Consider the following 18,132-nt stretch of genomic DNA (forward strand, 5'->3'; position numbering starts at 1 on the left):
AGACACATAACTTCAGCATTTAACATGTGGAGACGTGGAGATAAAATTCCTTTCTATGCTCTAGAGCACCAAACCCTTTCTCATTTTGGCAAGACAGTTGGGAAAAGGGGGGCTCTCTGCGAGTACTTGTTTTCAGTTTCTTCAGTTCTGGTGTAACTTGTGATATGTTTCTGCTTAGCCCGTTTGGTGCATTTGCTGGTGGCAAGTGGTTGTGCCAATTTTAAATTGCTCTGGCTAAGCTGCACTCTTGGCCTTAGCTTGTGCAACAGGATAAAAAAGATATCCCTTAAATAATGTTGACTTTTGGCTGCAGGTTTCCATGGATTTTTAAGATTAAAACGTTACCAGAGATGTGGTAACTTGCTGTGACATAAATGCTGCTTGGGAAAAGCATCTGGACATTTGGGTTTTCTTCATCAGTTACCAAGGACTGAGCAAAAAATTAAAGAAATCCTCAGGCTGTCAGTGAAGCTGGTTCTTCTTGAAGCAGCAGGCTTGAGTTTGTAGGGTTTTTATAACAGTCTTAGTGAGTACATGTTGTGACAGCACAGGTATGTTAAGCTTGTTTGTGACACTTGTGTGCCTGTTTGTACCTGGTTGTCCAGTCACTGTATGTTGGGTTTTTTATGTTCATATTGGATATGGGTTTAGTGTTGTTATGCAGAACATGCTTTAATGTGACCTGTATTTGTCTTTTCTAGGAATAAAATGCTTGGAAGTACTTGGTATTGTTGATCACCTGTACCCTGGCACAAGAGCTCCAGCTTAATCCTTTTCAAACTCTTCTCTCAGAACATGGGGGAAACCGATGATGAAAAATACACCCAAGCTGGTCAGATATTTGAGAACTTTGTACAAGCAACAACATGCAAAGGCACCATTCAGGCCTTTAATATTCTCACTCGCCAACTTGAATTAGATCCTTTGGACAACAGAAACTTTTACACCAAACTAAAATCAAGAGTGACCACATGGAAGGCCAAAGCTTTGTGGAACAAGCTTGATAAAAGAGCAAGTCACAAAGAGTATAAGCGTGGAAGATCTTGTATGAACACTAAGGTAAGTGGGGTTCAGTTTTGGATTTCATAGCTTCGAAACTTTCAAACTTGTTTTTCTGTAGAAGCAAGGTTTCTACCATCACATGCAGTGTTTCCATTCATGTAACCTTCCCTTTCATATATTGAAACTGTTGTCAACTGATTTGGACAAATTTTAAGGTATTTTTCTTCTGCAGCTTTTGTGGAAAGACATGATATGTAAGTGTGAGGCTTAAAGCAGCCTGCTTTACAGTCTGTCTCAATCGTGGCAGAAGAGTTTTCTACCCTTTTTAGACATCAAGCATCAGTCTTAAGATCATAAGATGCATACTAATGAAGGAAGTAGGCTGCACTCATTCCAGGCTCACGAGAACTAATTGCTTTATTAAACAGGGTTTTGCAAGGTACAAACCATAGCACATTCAGCAGGCTCCTCAGTTTGCTGCTCAGTGCATGCTGTAAAGAGAGCAAATGTGTTTCAGCAGCAGTTCCTAAACTGTTCTCTGGAAGTGCTGCTTGGAGGTCTGGGGATCTCTCTTTGTCCCCTAGCGTTGGCTCTAGTAGACAAATAAGAGCAAAAGAAAATCCTGCACTATTTATGGATTGAAATACTTTCCTGTAAGTGCTTTTTCTCAAGCAGAATGTGGATAATTGCTATGTGGTAACTACTGAAAGGGATGGTCTGCTTGGCTGTGGAAAGGACAGGAAATGATCTTCAGAGAGAATGCAATACATATTTTGATAGAGACAGCCACTGAACACTGGTATGGATCTTGCTGACAAAACTGTACCAAATACTCAAGTTCATGCCAGTTGTCTCATCTAGCTATCACACAATATTTCTACTAGCTCTGTCTCAAGAGCAATTCACTTATTTACTGTCAAGTGATGGCTAAAAGTTGCCCCAAGAAGGGTAACTTTTCAGAAGCTACTTGATTGTATAGAGGTAAAACAGAGAGGAAGGGCACACAGAGGGGTACCTAGGCACCAAACTGTGGAGGACTTTTTAATTTAAACTAACACTGAAGGGTTATTTCATGGGTAGGCAGTGTTGAAAGTCTCTTTATTCTTATTTGAATCATTGCATTCAAACTTCTCAAAAGGACCAGGGAGAAGGACACCACATTACCTTCAGTACTTATGGAGTCCTCTATTTTTATTCATTTTTCATAAGCTCCCAAAGATTTTTGTTTTCTAAGGTAATAAATGTCCTTAACATAGTTTTATTTAAAGAGTGTCATTTCATCTCTTTGCACTGTGTTCCAGACAGCCACTGTTTTTCTCCTTTCCTTTTTTCCCCCTTCGTTTACCTTTTTGACCTGTGCTTCCTTCCTCCCTTTTGTTCTTTGGCAAAGTCCTTGAACATATGTCATGGAGCATCTTTGTGATGAAAACAGACAGGAAAGGGAAGGAATGAGAGAACATCTGATGATTAACAAATTATAGGAAATATTCCACATGCACCTTAGCCATGCAGATACAGCCCCAGGTCCAAATTTCCATGGTCAGTTTGAGGAAGTATTTGCAGCACAAAAAAGCGGTTTTAAGACCCATGTGAAATGTAAATATTAAGTCGTCTCTCAAGTGTGACATTACAGAGCCAAGGCCTAGTTCTGCAAACTTCTTAAGCAAAGCGATTAATTTTTATATATGGTGAGAAGACTCATGGCAATGGCTTGGTACACAAAATATATAGCCTGTGTAATGCTTTACAAGGTTGTTAAGAAGGAGGCCAATCAACACCTTCCACGGTGTTGAAAGTTTGATATTACTGCTCTTTGAGATTAAAGATTTATTTTTAGTGGCGTGGTGTAAGTATTTGTGGAAATTAACGGACATATCTATGATGCAAATATGATCAACTTGCAAATGAATATAGAATGTCTGTATGTGAATAGTGTGGGTATAGATATTCTGTGAAATACTTGTAGATGTTCATCATGAACCTGGATCATGCCCAGACCTGCACTTCACTGTGTCATCGCTGATTTAACGAGAGAAACATGAATCTTCAGATTGCTGGGAATGAAGGCAGTAACCGCAGTCTGTGGGCTCGGTGGGGATATCTACCAAACATTCCTCACACGTGAATCACAGTCTGCTCCGAAAGCCTGTCTCTGCTCCCTGAATGAGAGGAGGCATGGTGGGGAGAGGAGTGCAGGCTCCCAGGTCATTGCAGTGGTGGGCTCTGACAGCCCCATTACAGATAAGGAATTCTCAGAAATGCTGGCAGCCCAACCAAGGTGCCAGTGCAGGGAGATTAGGCTACAACAGACATACCAACGTTCCCCTTTGGTGCAGCTGGTGATGTTAAGTTTCTGGCTTACTTGCATGCTATGCCAGGTACCATTTTTAGCAGTGAAGCAGCAAACAGGAGTTGGCAGCTAAATCCTGGCAGCAGTGCCCAGCACTCTCCTCTGCAGGGTTGCCTGGGGAGTGGTTGAAGTAGATCAGCCTGGAGTAAAAATCTTACTTGTTAAAGCAGGATCACAAAATGAGCAATGAGCTCAGTGGATTTTTGCAATTGCAGCTCTGGAAACAGTGCCAAGGTTGCTAGTAGGCATCATTTTAAAAAAATACATGACTTGAAGGCTTTATATGAGGTTGTGGCCTTGAATTCTGTAGCTGAGTCTGCAGCTCATGGTTCTTAAATATGGCTTTACAATCTTCCCAATCTTTGGAGGAGATAAAGGAGATACAAGGCAATTGGGTTCTAAATTACTCATGGGAGGGATTTTTTTGTTTGGTTTGGTGTTTTTTTTTCTTCTAAATGCAATGAAAATCTGTTGCCTCACCCAAAAACTGTTTGGGTTTTTTATGTGTTATTTAAGGGCTGAGTGCTGTACTTGTTGATTTTTGTGCTTATAAACTCTTCAGCCACGCTTAAGTTACTCATTACAATATACACAAGTTTTATACATACACAATGTTCCACTCCAACTAAATAACAATAATCCTGTGTCTTCCCTGCCCTTGAAGAACATTGCCAAATATGGCCTTCAAAGTTTCTACAATGATACAATTTTAAGCTGGATGAATAAAACCAGTTGAGCAATTTTCAAGAAGTTCAAACCCACTGCTATTTCAGAATTGTCTTACTGGGGGCATTATTTTCCCTTGAATTCTTTATAGAACAGACAAACAAACAAAAAGGCACCCCCAGAAGACATGCACGAAATTGGGGCAGAAATGAACTTTTTCTGAAAGCGCTGGAGCTCACCTGTAGGAATGCTAATTCTGTATAAAACATAAACTTCCTTCAATCTCAAACTTGTAAGTTGGGAATGATTCCTGTTCAGAATTGCTATTTCTGGAGCTGGCATTTTCACAGTTCACTGGCATTAGAGAGGAACAGAAGTCTGTCCTAAGTAGGCAAAACTGTAGATATCACACTGGTTTTTGCAAATATGTCTAGAAAAAGAGCAAAATTTTTTTATGGTAAAGTTTCTCTCTGGTTTTCATCTTTTACTAATTAATGCAGAGTAGTGTGCTTGGAGTCTGAAGTGATTGTTTCTTCAGGGAATGAAAGGTAGGTAGCTGGACAATCAGAAGAACATTTAAAGGTTTAATGTATGTTGTTCCCCATGCTGGTAGTTTGAATGTCTCTATGCAAAACATAATGCAATGATGAACAAGAATTCATCCAGCTAGTGTTGGTATATTCATTAGCCTTTTCAAGACATATTTGAGTGTTAACTTTCTGTATGGAGCACATTCATTACTTGCAGTTGATTTACTGTCAGTTTACCCGTGTAAATGATATGAATATGTGCATGTACATATAAATGAGGCTCCCACTGATGTTTGAGGTTGGTATGTATATGGATCAGAGGGTAGGACTTGGCTCATCCTGTGCACCTGAAATTCTGGCTCTCCCATGCTTAAGGAGAGCAGAGATTGCTGCACATAAAACACCCCAGACTTACTCTCAAGGAAGGTGTTGATTCTCTCTAAAGCATGCAAATATGGTGTTGTCTTCCCCCTCAAACCTGTATGCTGGTTTTTTTCAAAACACAGGCCTACACTTGAGAACTAAGGAAACTTTGTTTAAAGTACCACTGTGTAATTATCAGCTGCTTTAGTAGACTGGCATCTCTCTCTGAAAGTACCAATTTCAGATGATGGTGTTGGGGGGACGGGGGTGACAAAAATTCCTGTGCACAGCTTTGGTAGACCTTGGGCACAGATCCTGGGTAGAGGACTTGTACAGTCCGAGCTGCAGATTTGAGGTTGAACTGAACAATATTAGCATAAAGCAAGGAAATAAAATTGTGTACAGAAATATGTGCATATACACATGTGCATTTGTATGTAGATGTGTATATGGAACTATACAAATTCTTAAAAACCAAATTATCTTGAACTCTGCCATAGAATCGTTAATGTTGGAAAAGACTTCTAAGATCATTGAGTCCAACTGTTAACCCAGCACCACCACATTCGCCACTAAGCCCTGTCCCCAAGTGCCTCTCTAGTTTTACTCTTGACTGAGCTTGGCCTTTCAAATCTTGTTTTATAATAGATTAGGTTTCCTTCCAAAAACTCCTGTTGGGAAACCTATTGCAAGAGAATGACTCTAAAAATATATTTAACCATGTTTCCAGGACTTCTGTGAAAACAGTGGCTGGTTTTGGTAGCGTCATGTGCTGCCAGTCTTACCTGGACTTAGTGGCATTGGTGTCCCTGCTGCAGAGAGGGCTTCAGGGATCCTTGGGTAGGTTAATGATTAGCCAAAGCAGCATTACAGAGAGTGTGTGGTTTTAGGGGAGTTGGGGACCAGGGTGTGAGTCAGCAGAAGAGGAGCCCTGGGTCAGAAATGGGGCTGGAAGTTTTGTGCCTGACTCTGCATTAGTTCTCAGCCTCGTCTCCCTGTACTAACCACAGTGGTGTACCTGTGAGTGATAAAAGGAGGATGGTCTTTGTCTGCCAAACCCCTTCTGCCTCTTTTCATATTGTCTTCATTTCCAAAGACTGCCAAATATATTACTTGGGAGTTTACAAAACTTACTTTGCCTGGTGCTCTCCTTCCCACAGAGGTGAGAAAAGGAAAGGTGCTCCTGGGCTGCATTGAGTGCTGCCACATTCTGTAGCAGTAGGGTGATGAGCAGGATGAGGAGTGGATACCAGGTCCATATCCTTGTTAGGTAGAAATTGGCTTCCTACCAGTCCTCAGTTGTTTGCAAACAACCTCTTCTGCAGTCTTGCCCCTCATGGTAAGTGAGGCAGGTTTGGCTTTAGGTGTCTTCCTCTCCCCACCTTGCTCTGTAGTGCTAAACAAATACTTGTCTCTTAATTAAGCAAATCATCCAGCACGTATAAACTTGCAGGTTTGGTGGCTACATTTCTTCCCAAAGTGCTGGCACACTTCAGAGACAACTGTGGGATTTTCAGCCAGCTTTCTCCAGTGCTGTGCATAGTGGTACAGAAGTCAGTGAGGTTGTGTGTTCAAGTGACCTGACTGATTGCATCCCTTGAGACAAACATTTGTTTTTTAAGAGCGTAATTGAATTGTAAGATGAAAGAAGGGAGTGCCAGTTGTGCTTCAACTCAAAAATATCCATATTACAATGAAAGCTTTAACCTGTTTATTCTGTAAAGAGCAAACATCCAGAGGCACATCCCTTTCACTGGTTTCTTCAAAATAATGATTGCAATGGGGAGATTTCCAAACCTGATAATCAGGGTTTATAATGAACACACCAAACTTATCATAGATGTATTAGATAGTGTTGCTAGCTTGCTTATTATAATAAAAAGGCATTCCTGTGAAGGTCATAGAACTTGAAACTAGAAGTTGACTACTGAATTTAGGAAGCCTAGGGAATGAAGGTTGTGGCTTTTCAGGGAGATACATTCAGCTGCTTTTTTGTGTGTGTGTTTGTGTGTGTTTTTTAATCCAAACACACACTGATTGGATAGTAGAATCCAGAAGGTATTGAGATTTTTGGGAGTATTAAAGGCCACATATTCCAGTGACTTTTGAAGTGACACCTAGGTGTGTTTGGTATACTTGAAAGACAAGCTGTTTATTTTGATATCTGTGTTTCTTTGCTTTTGTCTTTTAGGACAGGGCACCTAAAGCCTTGCACTGGATTTGCGTTGTAAATTTTTTTTTTAAGAGTTTTAATAAGCAACTTCTGTTTCAAAGCAGTAGAAAACATGGGACTAATGAGAATGAGTGGTAAGGAAAACTTATTTGAGATGAGAAACAGTGAATCACCTATGAACATGCAGTGAAACCACAGTTGTTGAACACTGTCTATGCATTCATTTCTCTAAGGATTTTTAGAGAGGGGATCGGGAGAAGCTCGGTGTCATCGGGAGAAGCTCGGTGTCATCGGGTGATGACAGGACACACAGCAGACAATTCTTTGAAAACAAAACAAAGTACTTGACTCTTTGAGATGTGTTTTAAACGGCGATTGAGCCAAATTACATCATCAAAAGCAAATGTTTGGCATGTGATTCGGTAATGAAATCACTTTATTTTTATTATCCTGGAGACATTTCCACAAACACATGGCTTTTTCAGCTTTATCAGTCGTGAAAAGCAATGAAGCCTGGCCAAAGTAGCATAATCAGACAGCCTAGATAAGACTTTTTGGGCATCTGGGAATTTAATTTTTTTTTTTTTTTTTGGCTTGCAAGGTAACAGTAGCTTTACATCTTATTTCAAGAGCACAGTGCTGTTTCTCTGTCTTTGCAAGTAATGGAGAGAAGGGAACTGTCCCACCCTGACCTGATTTCCTAGATATTTTATAAAGATTCCCACAGGGAGTGACACCCTGTTACTTTCACACAAAACACCACTATTGTCACCACGAGTGGCTTAATTAGGTCTGAATGAAACAAAAGGTTACGACAGGGTGTGTCCCGGTGACTGTGGCTTTGCAGGGCTTGGGGGCTTGGCCCTGTGGAGCAGCTGGGCTGTGTGTCCGTCCATGGGGCTGTGTGTCCGTCCGTCCATGGGGCTGTGTGTCCGTCCGTCCATGGGGCTGTGTGTCCGTCCGTCCATGGGGCTGTGTGTCCGTCCGTCCACCAGGCAGGCTGGGGCGGGAGGCAAGGGGTGTTCCTGCCTGGCCCCTGGCCCAAAGCTCCGCTGATGATCTTCTAGGGTCAGAGAGAGAGACCTTCAGAGAGACCCCGAGGGTGCCAGGTGTGGTTGTTGGGGGTTTGTTGTTAGCTACGTTTCCAACTTTGCTCCGCTGATGTTTGTGTACTGATAAGTGAGGAAATACATGACTTTTGCTACCAAGAAGCGATTAAACACTTGGCTGCTAGACCCCAGATTTCAGACAATAAGGCAATTTCCTGTCTCCTAGAGCTCAGGTCCTTCCCGAGGTTCCCATGTCTGCCCTGAGAACGGGGGTTTTGGGGATGTGGTTGCTTTCTTTCCTTTTTCTGCTGATAAATCTAATTCTACGTTAACTTCCGTTTAGGCCTCAGTGCAGACAGCTTTTAATATGCTTTGGATAGGCTGTAAAATACCAGTTTTAAGAGGTGCTGCATAAGAAGAGAAAATGCAAAATATTTTGGTAGTAGCTTATTTTATTAAGCTAACAACAGAACTTCTATTTGCATTTTCTCTCCAAAAAGCCTTCACAGTGATGGAGTTTATGGTGAAAAAAGAAGTTTAACTAGGAGCTGTTATAAAGAAAATGTAGAAATTCTGTTTTAATGCCCTTGAAATTGTGTTTATTTGCTTTACTTTCTCTGCTGCTTTACTTTCTCTGCTACACTGTCTAAAAGTGGATTATTTTATGTCAGATAGTTCTCAAAATTCCCACATTCCCTAACCTGTCTACACTTACACACAAAGTTTGTGTCTGCAACAGACAAGTTTCTGCAAACTATTTGCCACTTCAGATCCCTGGGATATTTGTGCCTTAACCTGTATATCTGTTGAAAAGTGCTTGTATATCTCTTGAAAAGTGCTTACTGAAAAATGATCTGAGTTTATACCTTAATGTGACATTATTACAATTTTCTAGTTCTTCAGTCTTTGTTCAAATTGGGGATGGTTGGCTGAGCTTAAAGCTGTATTTTGAAACAAACCTGATGGGGGGAAACCTAAGTATTTCTGTGGTGGAAAGCCTTGTCAAGGAGAGCTGGCAGCTGGTCACTTCTTGCTTCAAATCTTCCAAAATTGTGAGAGTCTGGCAGATACCCAAATGGGCCTTGGTTTTGTTCTGGAGGAGCAAGTGTGACCAAGCAGGACTAAGCTGCAAGTGCTTTGAAACACAGGATTAGAATGTCTAAAAATCCTGAAGAAATGGTCTGAGATCAACAGGGTAAAATTTCTGAAAGCTGCTAGAAGATTATGAACCTCTCAATGAAGGGGTGTAATACCCAGAGAAAATTTGGAATATGTTGCAGAAAATGATCTGGTGCTTCTAATGAACCACACACACAGCCTGAGTCCATAAGGTGTAGTGCTGATCCACAGGGAGCTGATCCTTGGAGCCTGTCTGAGGAGGCCTGCACTGTGTTGGGGACTGGGATGTTTCCTTTCCACCAAGTTGATGCAGGAAAAATCCTAGCTAAAATATTTTGCTTAGTTTTAAGCAGGCAAGTGGTAGATAAACCAGAGCAAGTCTAGAACAGAGCAGCTGTAACAGAGCTTTAGAGAATGTGACCTGCAGGAGAGGCTTAAATACCTTCACCTAATCTGTGTTAGGGGAGGCCCCAAGGGGAAGACCACTGAGCATTTCACCTTCTCTCTCTAATAGTCTGGCTGATGCTGCTAGATCAAATTCTGATTAGTTTTTCAAACTTCGTGTTTTGCCCTGGACATTTTGCTGCTCCTGTTTCAGCCCTGAAGAACAGCTTGTGTTTTCCAAGGGCAGGCTGTTTCTGCTTAACAAACCAACCAAGAGATACTGCCTGACTTGTCTTGCATCACTCTCTGGATCTGACTAAGATACTGACTTGAGAAAGAACCATGTGGTTCTGCCACACTGTGAATTGGCCTTGTGTTGCTTCCTTCTACTGCCCTTTTGAAAGAGTTACAAGAGCAACTCTGAAAGGACCTGTGCAACAGCAAAATGTCCCGGTCCTGCCTGTACTCTGCCATCCTCACTGGATTTACAATTCAGATAAAACAACCGCTCCAGGGAAAATTGCAGCTTGGATTAGAAAACATTGCAAGAGATGGCAGTGAGCTTCCTGCCAAGGACTACACACCCAGAGCAGTAATAACAAGTTATGCAGATCAGCGAGTGCTCAGTGGAAGGCAAAGGCATTTCTCTCATGTTCTCCCCCTCTCCCCCCTTTTTTCTCTTTCTTGTGTTTTAGCAAGGTAGGATATAGTCACATATGGGGCAAAACCATTCCTGACTGGGGGGGCTGCCGCTGGGTCCGGTCCCTGCTTGGCCAGCCGTGGGGCTGCGAAGGCTGGGCTGGCTTCTCCATCTCCTGCCTGGCTGTAGGCACCTGGGGTAGGAAGTTCACTGCCTGGCAGCCTGGATACAGCCCTGATAGTGGCAGAACAAGCGCAGCCGGTGTTGTTGAGGCAGGTGTCTCCATCTGAATTTCACCCTGGCTGGAATGTGAAAACAGGCTCATTAATACGTGTAAATAAACACTGATCTTCTGTGTATGTTTATCTCCCTTCTGTTGTGTCGGATGTTGGTGTAAAAAAGACTGTTACACCTCGTGATGTGCAATTTGCTGCCAAGTTTTGTCTTCAGCTCTTTGCTCCTCTTTTTGAAGCATTCTTTTTAGATTTTTTTCACCATTTTATATTTACTTTTATTTTCCATGATGCTTTCCTTTAGTTAAGAGGGTTTTACCTACCTTCTTTGTTTTCATCCAAAAAGGTTTTGGAAATGAGAACTAGAGAAGCTGAAATCTAATTTTCACTGTGTGACATGCTGCCAGCAGCCTGGTTTGTTGGTTCTGAGTGCTGTTAACTTTTCCTGCTAAAAACCTTCCTCAAAAGTGTTATGCTAAAGGCACATTTTCTAATTCTGGTTGTTCAAACAATTCAGGCCCATCTTGCTTGCTGACCCTCTCAAATGCCACGTTTCCAAGAGGTGCTGGTTGGTAATTTATAATGTTATCAAATTGTAAGTAAAACTGTAGAAAGTAAAGGCATTGTCTATCCATGGTAAACTGATTTGTGCAAGTGACCAGGTAAACCAGAAAAAGTCAGGTTATCACTCTTTGGAGCTGTATTTAGCTTTACTAGATAAGTGGCTATGAGTGCAAGCACTTGAAATGTAGTGACTTTGAAGACTGCATGATGAGCTGGAAAAAAAGAGACCTCAGGAGCCCAGAATTCCTGCCTTCCTGTAGCATTTTGAGCTCATCTATAGGTTCTGTACACTACTGTACAGTAATTCTGCTTAGTAAGGTTAGAAATTATGGGACTAAATGATTAAGCTCTTTAAAAATAAATAAATAAGTCTGGATTCTGACTCAGAGCTATGTCTAGTACTGTAAAAGCTCATTTACCCAGTACTGGCTTCTAAAAGCCAAGCCTTCATTGGGTGTTGGTTAATAATTAATCTAACAGAAAGATATATTTTAGAACATATTTTAAAATATTCTGTGAAATATCCTCAAAGTAACTTGACTGACCACTTTCTTGAAAAAGCCAATTTTGAAGTGGAAGCTTAGCTCACTAGATTGCTGTGATTGTTGTTCTTTAGTTGTAAGTTCTAGGTTCAGTGCATTATTTCATCTCTGTAGACAGTCCAGGCTGTAGCGACAGGACTGTTATTTTTAAAGAATATTATCGATTTCTTCCTGTAGCAAAGCCATGGTTTTTGATCAACTTGTCTGCGTGCTTTGGATGCCACAGAGCACAAGAAATCCTTTCCTCTGGGTCTGTAGACAAGTCCTTTGCTGGCTGGTCAGCCCCTGACCCTTGAAACCATGTAGAGGAATAACTATTCTTTTTCTCCACCTCACAAGTGTCACTACTTGCAAGGCTCCCAACATTTGGTCTCTGCTGTGCTCAGTGGTGAGGCTCTTGGTGCCTTTATTTCTTTCTTTGTCCATCAGATCTCTGTTTCTGGATGGATTCTTTGGTTTCACGGTTTTGTTCTGGGCTTTTTTTGCTAAGTTTTTAAGTATAGCCTTGAAGCACTATCTCAGTATGACAGGCGTAAGCCTACAAAAAACAGGCAAGGTACTTACGTGCTGCCAACTGTGCTCATGGCTGGGATAGTCAGGCAACATTCTTTCTGCAAGGTTTATCTTGTTTTCATTTTGATTGTTTAAGCAACTGGCCAAAACAAGAAAAGAAACTAATCTCTTCTGGGTTTTGGGTGTGGGCTTGTTTTTTTTTCTCCTCCCCATGTTTTGATTACAATGAAAGACAGGTAAGAAAACAGCAAACATACTCTTAATTCCGAAGGATGTTAGAGGGCTTATTTTGTGCTTTATTTGAGGACATTTTTGGATTAAAGCATTTGCCTGGTTTCTGGTGGATAATATGTTTATTGAAATGAGTATAACATGTCTTGTCAGATGGTGTGCGGGTTTTTTCAGATAACTGTAACTGGTGCAGGAGAACAAACTTTCCAGGGATACTTTCCTGTGATATGTCTATCAACTGCAATGTTTTTAATTTTTTTTGGCAGATTGTTATAAAAGGTCTAAGATCAGGTTAGCATATGACCAATGCCACCTGAGAGAGCTCTTCAGAAAAGCTCCAAAGTCCCTACAGCTCTGCATCACTGAAGGCACTCTTGACCTTCCAGCACCCTGAATGCACACAGCCTTCCTTTAATATATGCCATAGCAGAATATAAATTTCAAATGTCTTTCATACCATTGTTTTGATTTCAAAGCATGGAAAACTTTTTATGCACAAATCTAATATTAGATAACCATGTGGCAGAGAGGATGGACAGACAAGTGTGTCCAAATACATCCAGGAAAAATGAAGGCACGTGTTTTTTTTCCATGCAGAAGCTTATCTTCCAAAAAAGAGGAAAAAAAATCCCATTAAAGATGAGCCAAATGAATGCAATAATTGTACTAATGTTTCACTTCTGGCATTTTGACTCAATAAAAGAGGAGGGCAGTAAAGATAGATCCTCTGATCCCTGGATTGTGCTGCGTCCAGCTGCGAGTGCAGCAGCTGCAGGGCCCAGAGGCGGGGGAAGAGCTCTGGCCAAAGTCAGCCTATGTTAGGTAGCCTCAAACCCATGTTACAGTCTTGGAAGAAAAAGGAAAAGCTGTCTCCATTTTTGCCAGTCACTGATCTGAGTACTTTTGGTATGAGAGGACAAAACTGCATATTTCTGAGCGGCTCAGCTGGGGGTACAGAGAGTAAAATACTGGTGGGATCAAAAGCAGAAGTGAACTGGTTGTGATTTGCTTCATGCACCAAGGCAGGGTTTAGTTGCAATTAGAGATGCATGAGCCTTGGTGTTCCCAGCTGCCTTTAAACTTCCCCAACAGTGGTTTTTTTTATGTGGTGTTCACTGTCCATTCAGCAAGATGCAGCTAGTCTCAATAATATTTTAAGGTAAATTTTGGAACTATCTGTAGAGCACTTAAGCAATGTCCACGTAACCGTTTGGACAGTTAGGACCTCTCAGGAAAATGCATCTAACTGAATATTATTTTTGTCAAATGAAATGTTTTTAACCTTGCTAACTTTATAAGGAGTTCATGAAACATGGTACAGCAGAGAAAAAATACACTTTTAAATGCTACTTAATCTTCGTAGGGCAAGTTCAATTAGCTCCTATGCCTTCTCTCCCCCCTTCCTTTGATGGAAGAATTAATTTCTATTTATGTAATTCTTTTTAAGATTTTGCATGTAGTGTGTATCTGTTAACCACAGAAAATTTGGGTATACGTTCTGGTATTTGACGTAATTCCAAAAATGAATAGAAGAATTCATGTTTTAAGTCAGCGCTGTCCCTTTCCTGTATATGTATGCAGTCAAGTGGACACCTTCCAAATCACTGTCCTATTTAGCAACATGTTCTTGACAGAGTCATGTTCTGTTGCCTTTTACTAAAAAAGCAGTTGTATGGGTATAGCAGTGCTCAGCAAGCACAAGCATCTTGAGCAGCGCAGGGCATGTTGCTGTCACGGGAGCGCTGTGCTCCTGCAGCTCTCATGTGTCTGGTAATGGTGTTATTTTATAGCAACACGTCCTTTGTTGGTGTCAGTGGCTGGCCTGGTTTGTGGCAAAGTAGGTGACCCGCACTTTGTACAGGGGTCTTCATCTGCAGGAGTAGAGAGTACCTACCTGAACAGGGTTGTTGAGTTTAGCAGAGCAACTGTGTGTTGAAGTGCTTAGGTAGACTGGGGCTGTAGCAAGACTGGATTTGCATCTTAAATTGACAAAACATGTCATGCCTGTTGTAAGCTTAACCTTTATTTCTTTTTTCATATTTTTTAAAAAATTAAAACTCCAGCCTTTGACATTTTTAATGTCTGAAGTGGCATGTAGATTTTAATATTTCAGTCTCTTCCATTATAATGCTTCCAACTTTAAATTGGTTGCTCGGAGCGTTCAGGGTACCTGTGACTGCACTGCTGTATCCAGTGGCTGTCAATGAATTTGTGTGATAAAATCTGAGACTGCAAATGTGAGATGAACTGTAAGTCAGGAATGTCCTACTGAGCAGTCCTATTTTTGCCAGAAGCATTTTCATATCTAGTAAAGGGGATGGAGTGAAAAGCATTGTGGTGGAGAAAGCTTCCTGCTGCAGCTTCTGGTAGCTGTCTGCCTTAGCTGCTTATGCAACTGTTTCACTTTGGAGCCTTTCCAGGGAACAGTCACTGCTGATCCAGAAAATGTGTTGTTTCATTACATTTTGTGCCTGTCTCATGTTGCATCACATTTAGCTTTATCACTAACAAACACTTGTCCAAATCCACGTAGGATGTAACCCTGTGGAATCAGTCAAATTAGTCCTTGGTGCATCTCTGCTGCTTTGGTGTTTCAAAAAGGCCAGGGCCAGTGTGAAGACCTGGATCTGGTGACAATGGGAATGGACACACCTGAGGCCCAGACAAGCTATAGAAGGAGGTTTGCCATGGAAAGGCAAAGCATTCTATCCCTCTGTGTCCTGCAGGAGTCTCCTGTCACTGTGTGGGGCAGCTCACTGCTGCTGAGGACACCTGCACTCATCAGGGTTAAGGGGTTTAGAGGCACATGGGGAAAGCCACCCCTTGGTACTCATTTCTAGCAGCATGATCCATTCCTGTAGGTTTTTATTTCCAGTTGGTGATTTGGGTAAATATTACATATAAGCTAAAGGCAGTTAACTAACTTGAACAGATGGTTTCCACTATTTTTTCACTAGTGTGTGTGTGCATTTCCACTGAAGAGTAGCAGTGATGCTCCTGACTTGGCATACCTTAGGACAGCAAAAGGTGTCTCTGTGTCTATTGTGGAGCTGGAATCTGAAAATAATCTCCTCTTTTTCACCTCCAGAACAACTAAAAGGCAGAAATTAAGAAAACCTTGAACTTTGGGAGTGATTGTAGTTTCTGTCTTCATCCCAAGAAAATACAGAGAGCAGATGATCATTGAACACCCTTTTATTTTCCAGGATTAATTTAATGATTGGGTACTTCGGGCAGAAGAGGAGTGAGGGATTTAGAGTTGGATGGTAACAGTGGGATAATGCATTGGACTGCAACAGGATTTGTCTATTCTTAACTATACAAAGAGATGCTGTTTGTTTGCACCCCCCCCTTCTACTACCAACTGGTAGATTCCTTGAGCATGATCATGTAAATGCTGAGAGGTAACATTTTTTTACATATTTCAAGGTCAGTGAGTAGATTCTGCCTCTCAATTAAAGTGGATGAGATTTTTGTGACTAGGTCATTGTGGAGTGTTATTTTCTTTTGCTTTGTTTTTGTTTTTTTTTTTGTTAAATACAGTGCTGGTATTCTTGCCCTTTCCCTCCTTTCTTCCAAACCCTCCATTGTTTCCACAAGCTTAGTTTACTGTGTGAAAACCAGTGGAGGCATTCTGCAAATTCTCAGCTGTTAAACTGCATATGGTTTTTCCAAAATGGGATACAGGTGCCTGGATTCACAGGCTGCTGATTTAGTAGTGAGGGGATGGAAGGGGTTGCAAAAGGCCCCTATTTCACATCCCTCTCTCCCTTTCTTCCCCTCCTGTTTTATAAATTGTGTGTTTGCACATTATATCCAGCAGATCATGTCAAAAACCTGTGCCTGGCACAGAAGTCATTCTGCTGTTGGAGAGGTAAATTGTGCTGCCATTTATCTCCACACTAAGTGCTCTAATTCAGTGTAGGAACAGTTTTCTGGAGATTTTCAAGGTGCTGCCATTCCTAAGCATACTAATGGAGAGAAAGTAACATCTCTTACAGTCAGACTGACCTTTGAATAGAATCAAGCTTATGAGACTTAGCAAATGCTGTGTATGTTTGTATTATTACAACTGAAAATTTCTGGTATCTTTTAATTGTACCAGGAAAAAAGTACATGAAGTTCTGCTCTATTCCAGTCTGAAGATAAATAATGCAATGTGTAGTGTGCTTGATTATAGTGTGGGACAAGATTAATACAGAAACAATTATCTTTTAGGGAATAGTACAGTACTTTTTAACAGTATCATAGAAACATAGTATTTACTCAGTACCTTAAGTAGACAGCTGTTATAAAATATACATGGGTTTATTAGTTTTTTTATTGTGAAGTACAAAAATGTCCATGCTTTACTTATGAATTTAAACTGGAATAGTCCTAAGTTTGTCATTAGGCAACTACCACTAGCCTGTAAACTTGCATTAGTCCTCTTCAATGGGAATTTTCTAAGGAGTATTCTAAAAATGCTCTTGCAGAAGTTGAACAAAGACCAGCTTGTCCATTTACTTAAGATAATTTATATTGTAAGTGTAAAATTTTCATCGTTGCATATATCTTATCAGTAATTGGTATTCATATCCAGAATGTTTGCAGGAGTAGATGAATTTAGGTCACATGAAATCCTGATGAAAAGCACTTGTGGTGACCATTGCTTGTGGGAGTTGGTGTTTATGGGCAGCCTGTCCAGAACTGCCAGTTACTGCATAGCTGGAGTTTGGTGGAGGAAATTTGGTGTACATGAATGTGTAACTGTTATTTTTTTCCTTCCTCATTTATTGTTTCTCTAATTTTGCACTAACATGGTGTACTCTCAGGATATAACATCCAGCATGATGCTGATTCCTCAGGCAGCCCACGGAAGTTTGCTTGTGATATTACTCCTGCATAAGCTGCCCTGTAAAACTGTACAAATCTTTCTCCCTTCATTACCAGCCTGAACGAGAAAAATGCAAAAGCTCCTTGTCAGTCCTCTTCAGCAACTTTTACTTGGAATAACTTGTCAAAGATGCTTTGAAAAATCAAGTTACCCTTTAGCTTTTTAGGGGATGATCTGGCAGTGTTAAAAGGCAGCTGACGTGTGAGTGGTGATATGGATGTTGAGAAGCCCTTGGTACTTGTCCAACCCTGTTTGCTATGTTTCAGGATTGATTGTGTGAGACTTCCTTACGTGATGCTGGTTGTCACAATCTGTGTTAAATTGCAAATTAATTTCAAAAGGAGGCCCAGATGAGCCAGGAGACTGGGTAACAGGAGTTGGGAACAGGATGACATCCAAGGTTTGTTCTAGGCTGGCTACAAGAAGGTTTCTTCTGTGACTGCAAGCAGAGAGCTGGGGAATGGTACTGTCCCTGCCCTTACTTAATAAAGATATGCAGTAAGAATTACCTTTGCAAGGGTTTTGTGCTGGTTTTGACCCTAGGAGTTTAAAAAAAAAAAACATGACAAAATGCCAAGAGTAAGCTCTACACCAGCAGGAAGCGTCCTTAATAAATCAAAGAACAAATAGCTCTGAGACCTAGATAATAACGTTTGTGGAAGGTAACCATGGATGATGGCAAATATACAACCATTTTTCATGATGTCTCTAGGCAATTATGAAGATACTTTGCCAATGGTGATAGGAGGATGGGGGAGGGCAGAATCCTCCTTAAAATTCTAACATACTGTGTTGCAGAGCACCAGGAAGAACCAGAAGGGCTTTCTGGGTGGGTTTTATTACTTGGCAGGATTCACTATGTCTAAATCTCCAAAGACTGCCTTTTTTTTTTTTCTT

At 41.0% G+C, this 18,132-nt stretch overlaps 1 protein-coding gene across 2 annotated transcripts in view; it reads left to right on the forward strand.

Moving 5' to 3' along the window:
* LOC108502259 (protein-methionine sulfoxide oxidase MICAL2-like) overlaps window positions 1–18,132 on the forward strand; it is a 150,074-nt gene that overhangs the window by 44,902 nt on the left and 87,040 nt on the right. For both annotated transcript variants that reach the window (XM_017825000.1, XM_017825001.1), the window contains one exon: window positions 702–1,059. In XM_017825000.1, the coding sequence (XP_017680489.1) occupies window positions 796–1,059 (264 nt within the window). In that variant the 5' untranslated portion in view covers window positions 702–795. The remainder of the gene's footprint in view (window positions 1–701; window positions 1,060–18,132) is intronic.

Source organism: Lepidothrix coronata, unplaced genomic scaffold (assembly GCF_001604755.1).
Source record: "Lepidothrix coronata isolate B3197 unplaced genomic scaffold, Lepidothrix_coronata-1.0 Scaffold115, whole genome shotgun sequence".
Taxonomy (NCBI): Eukaryota; Metazoa; Chordata; class Aves; order Passeriformes; family Pipridae; genus Lepidothrix; species Lepidothrix coronata.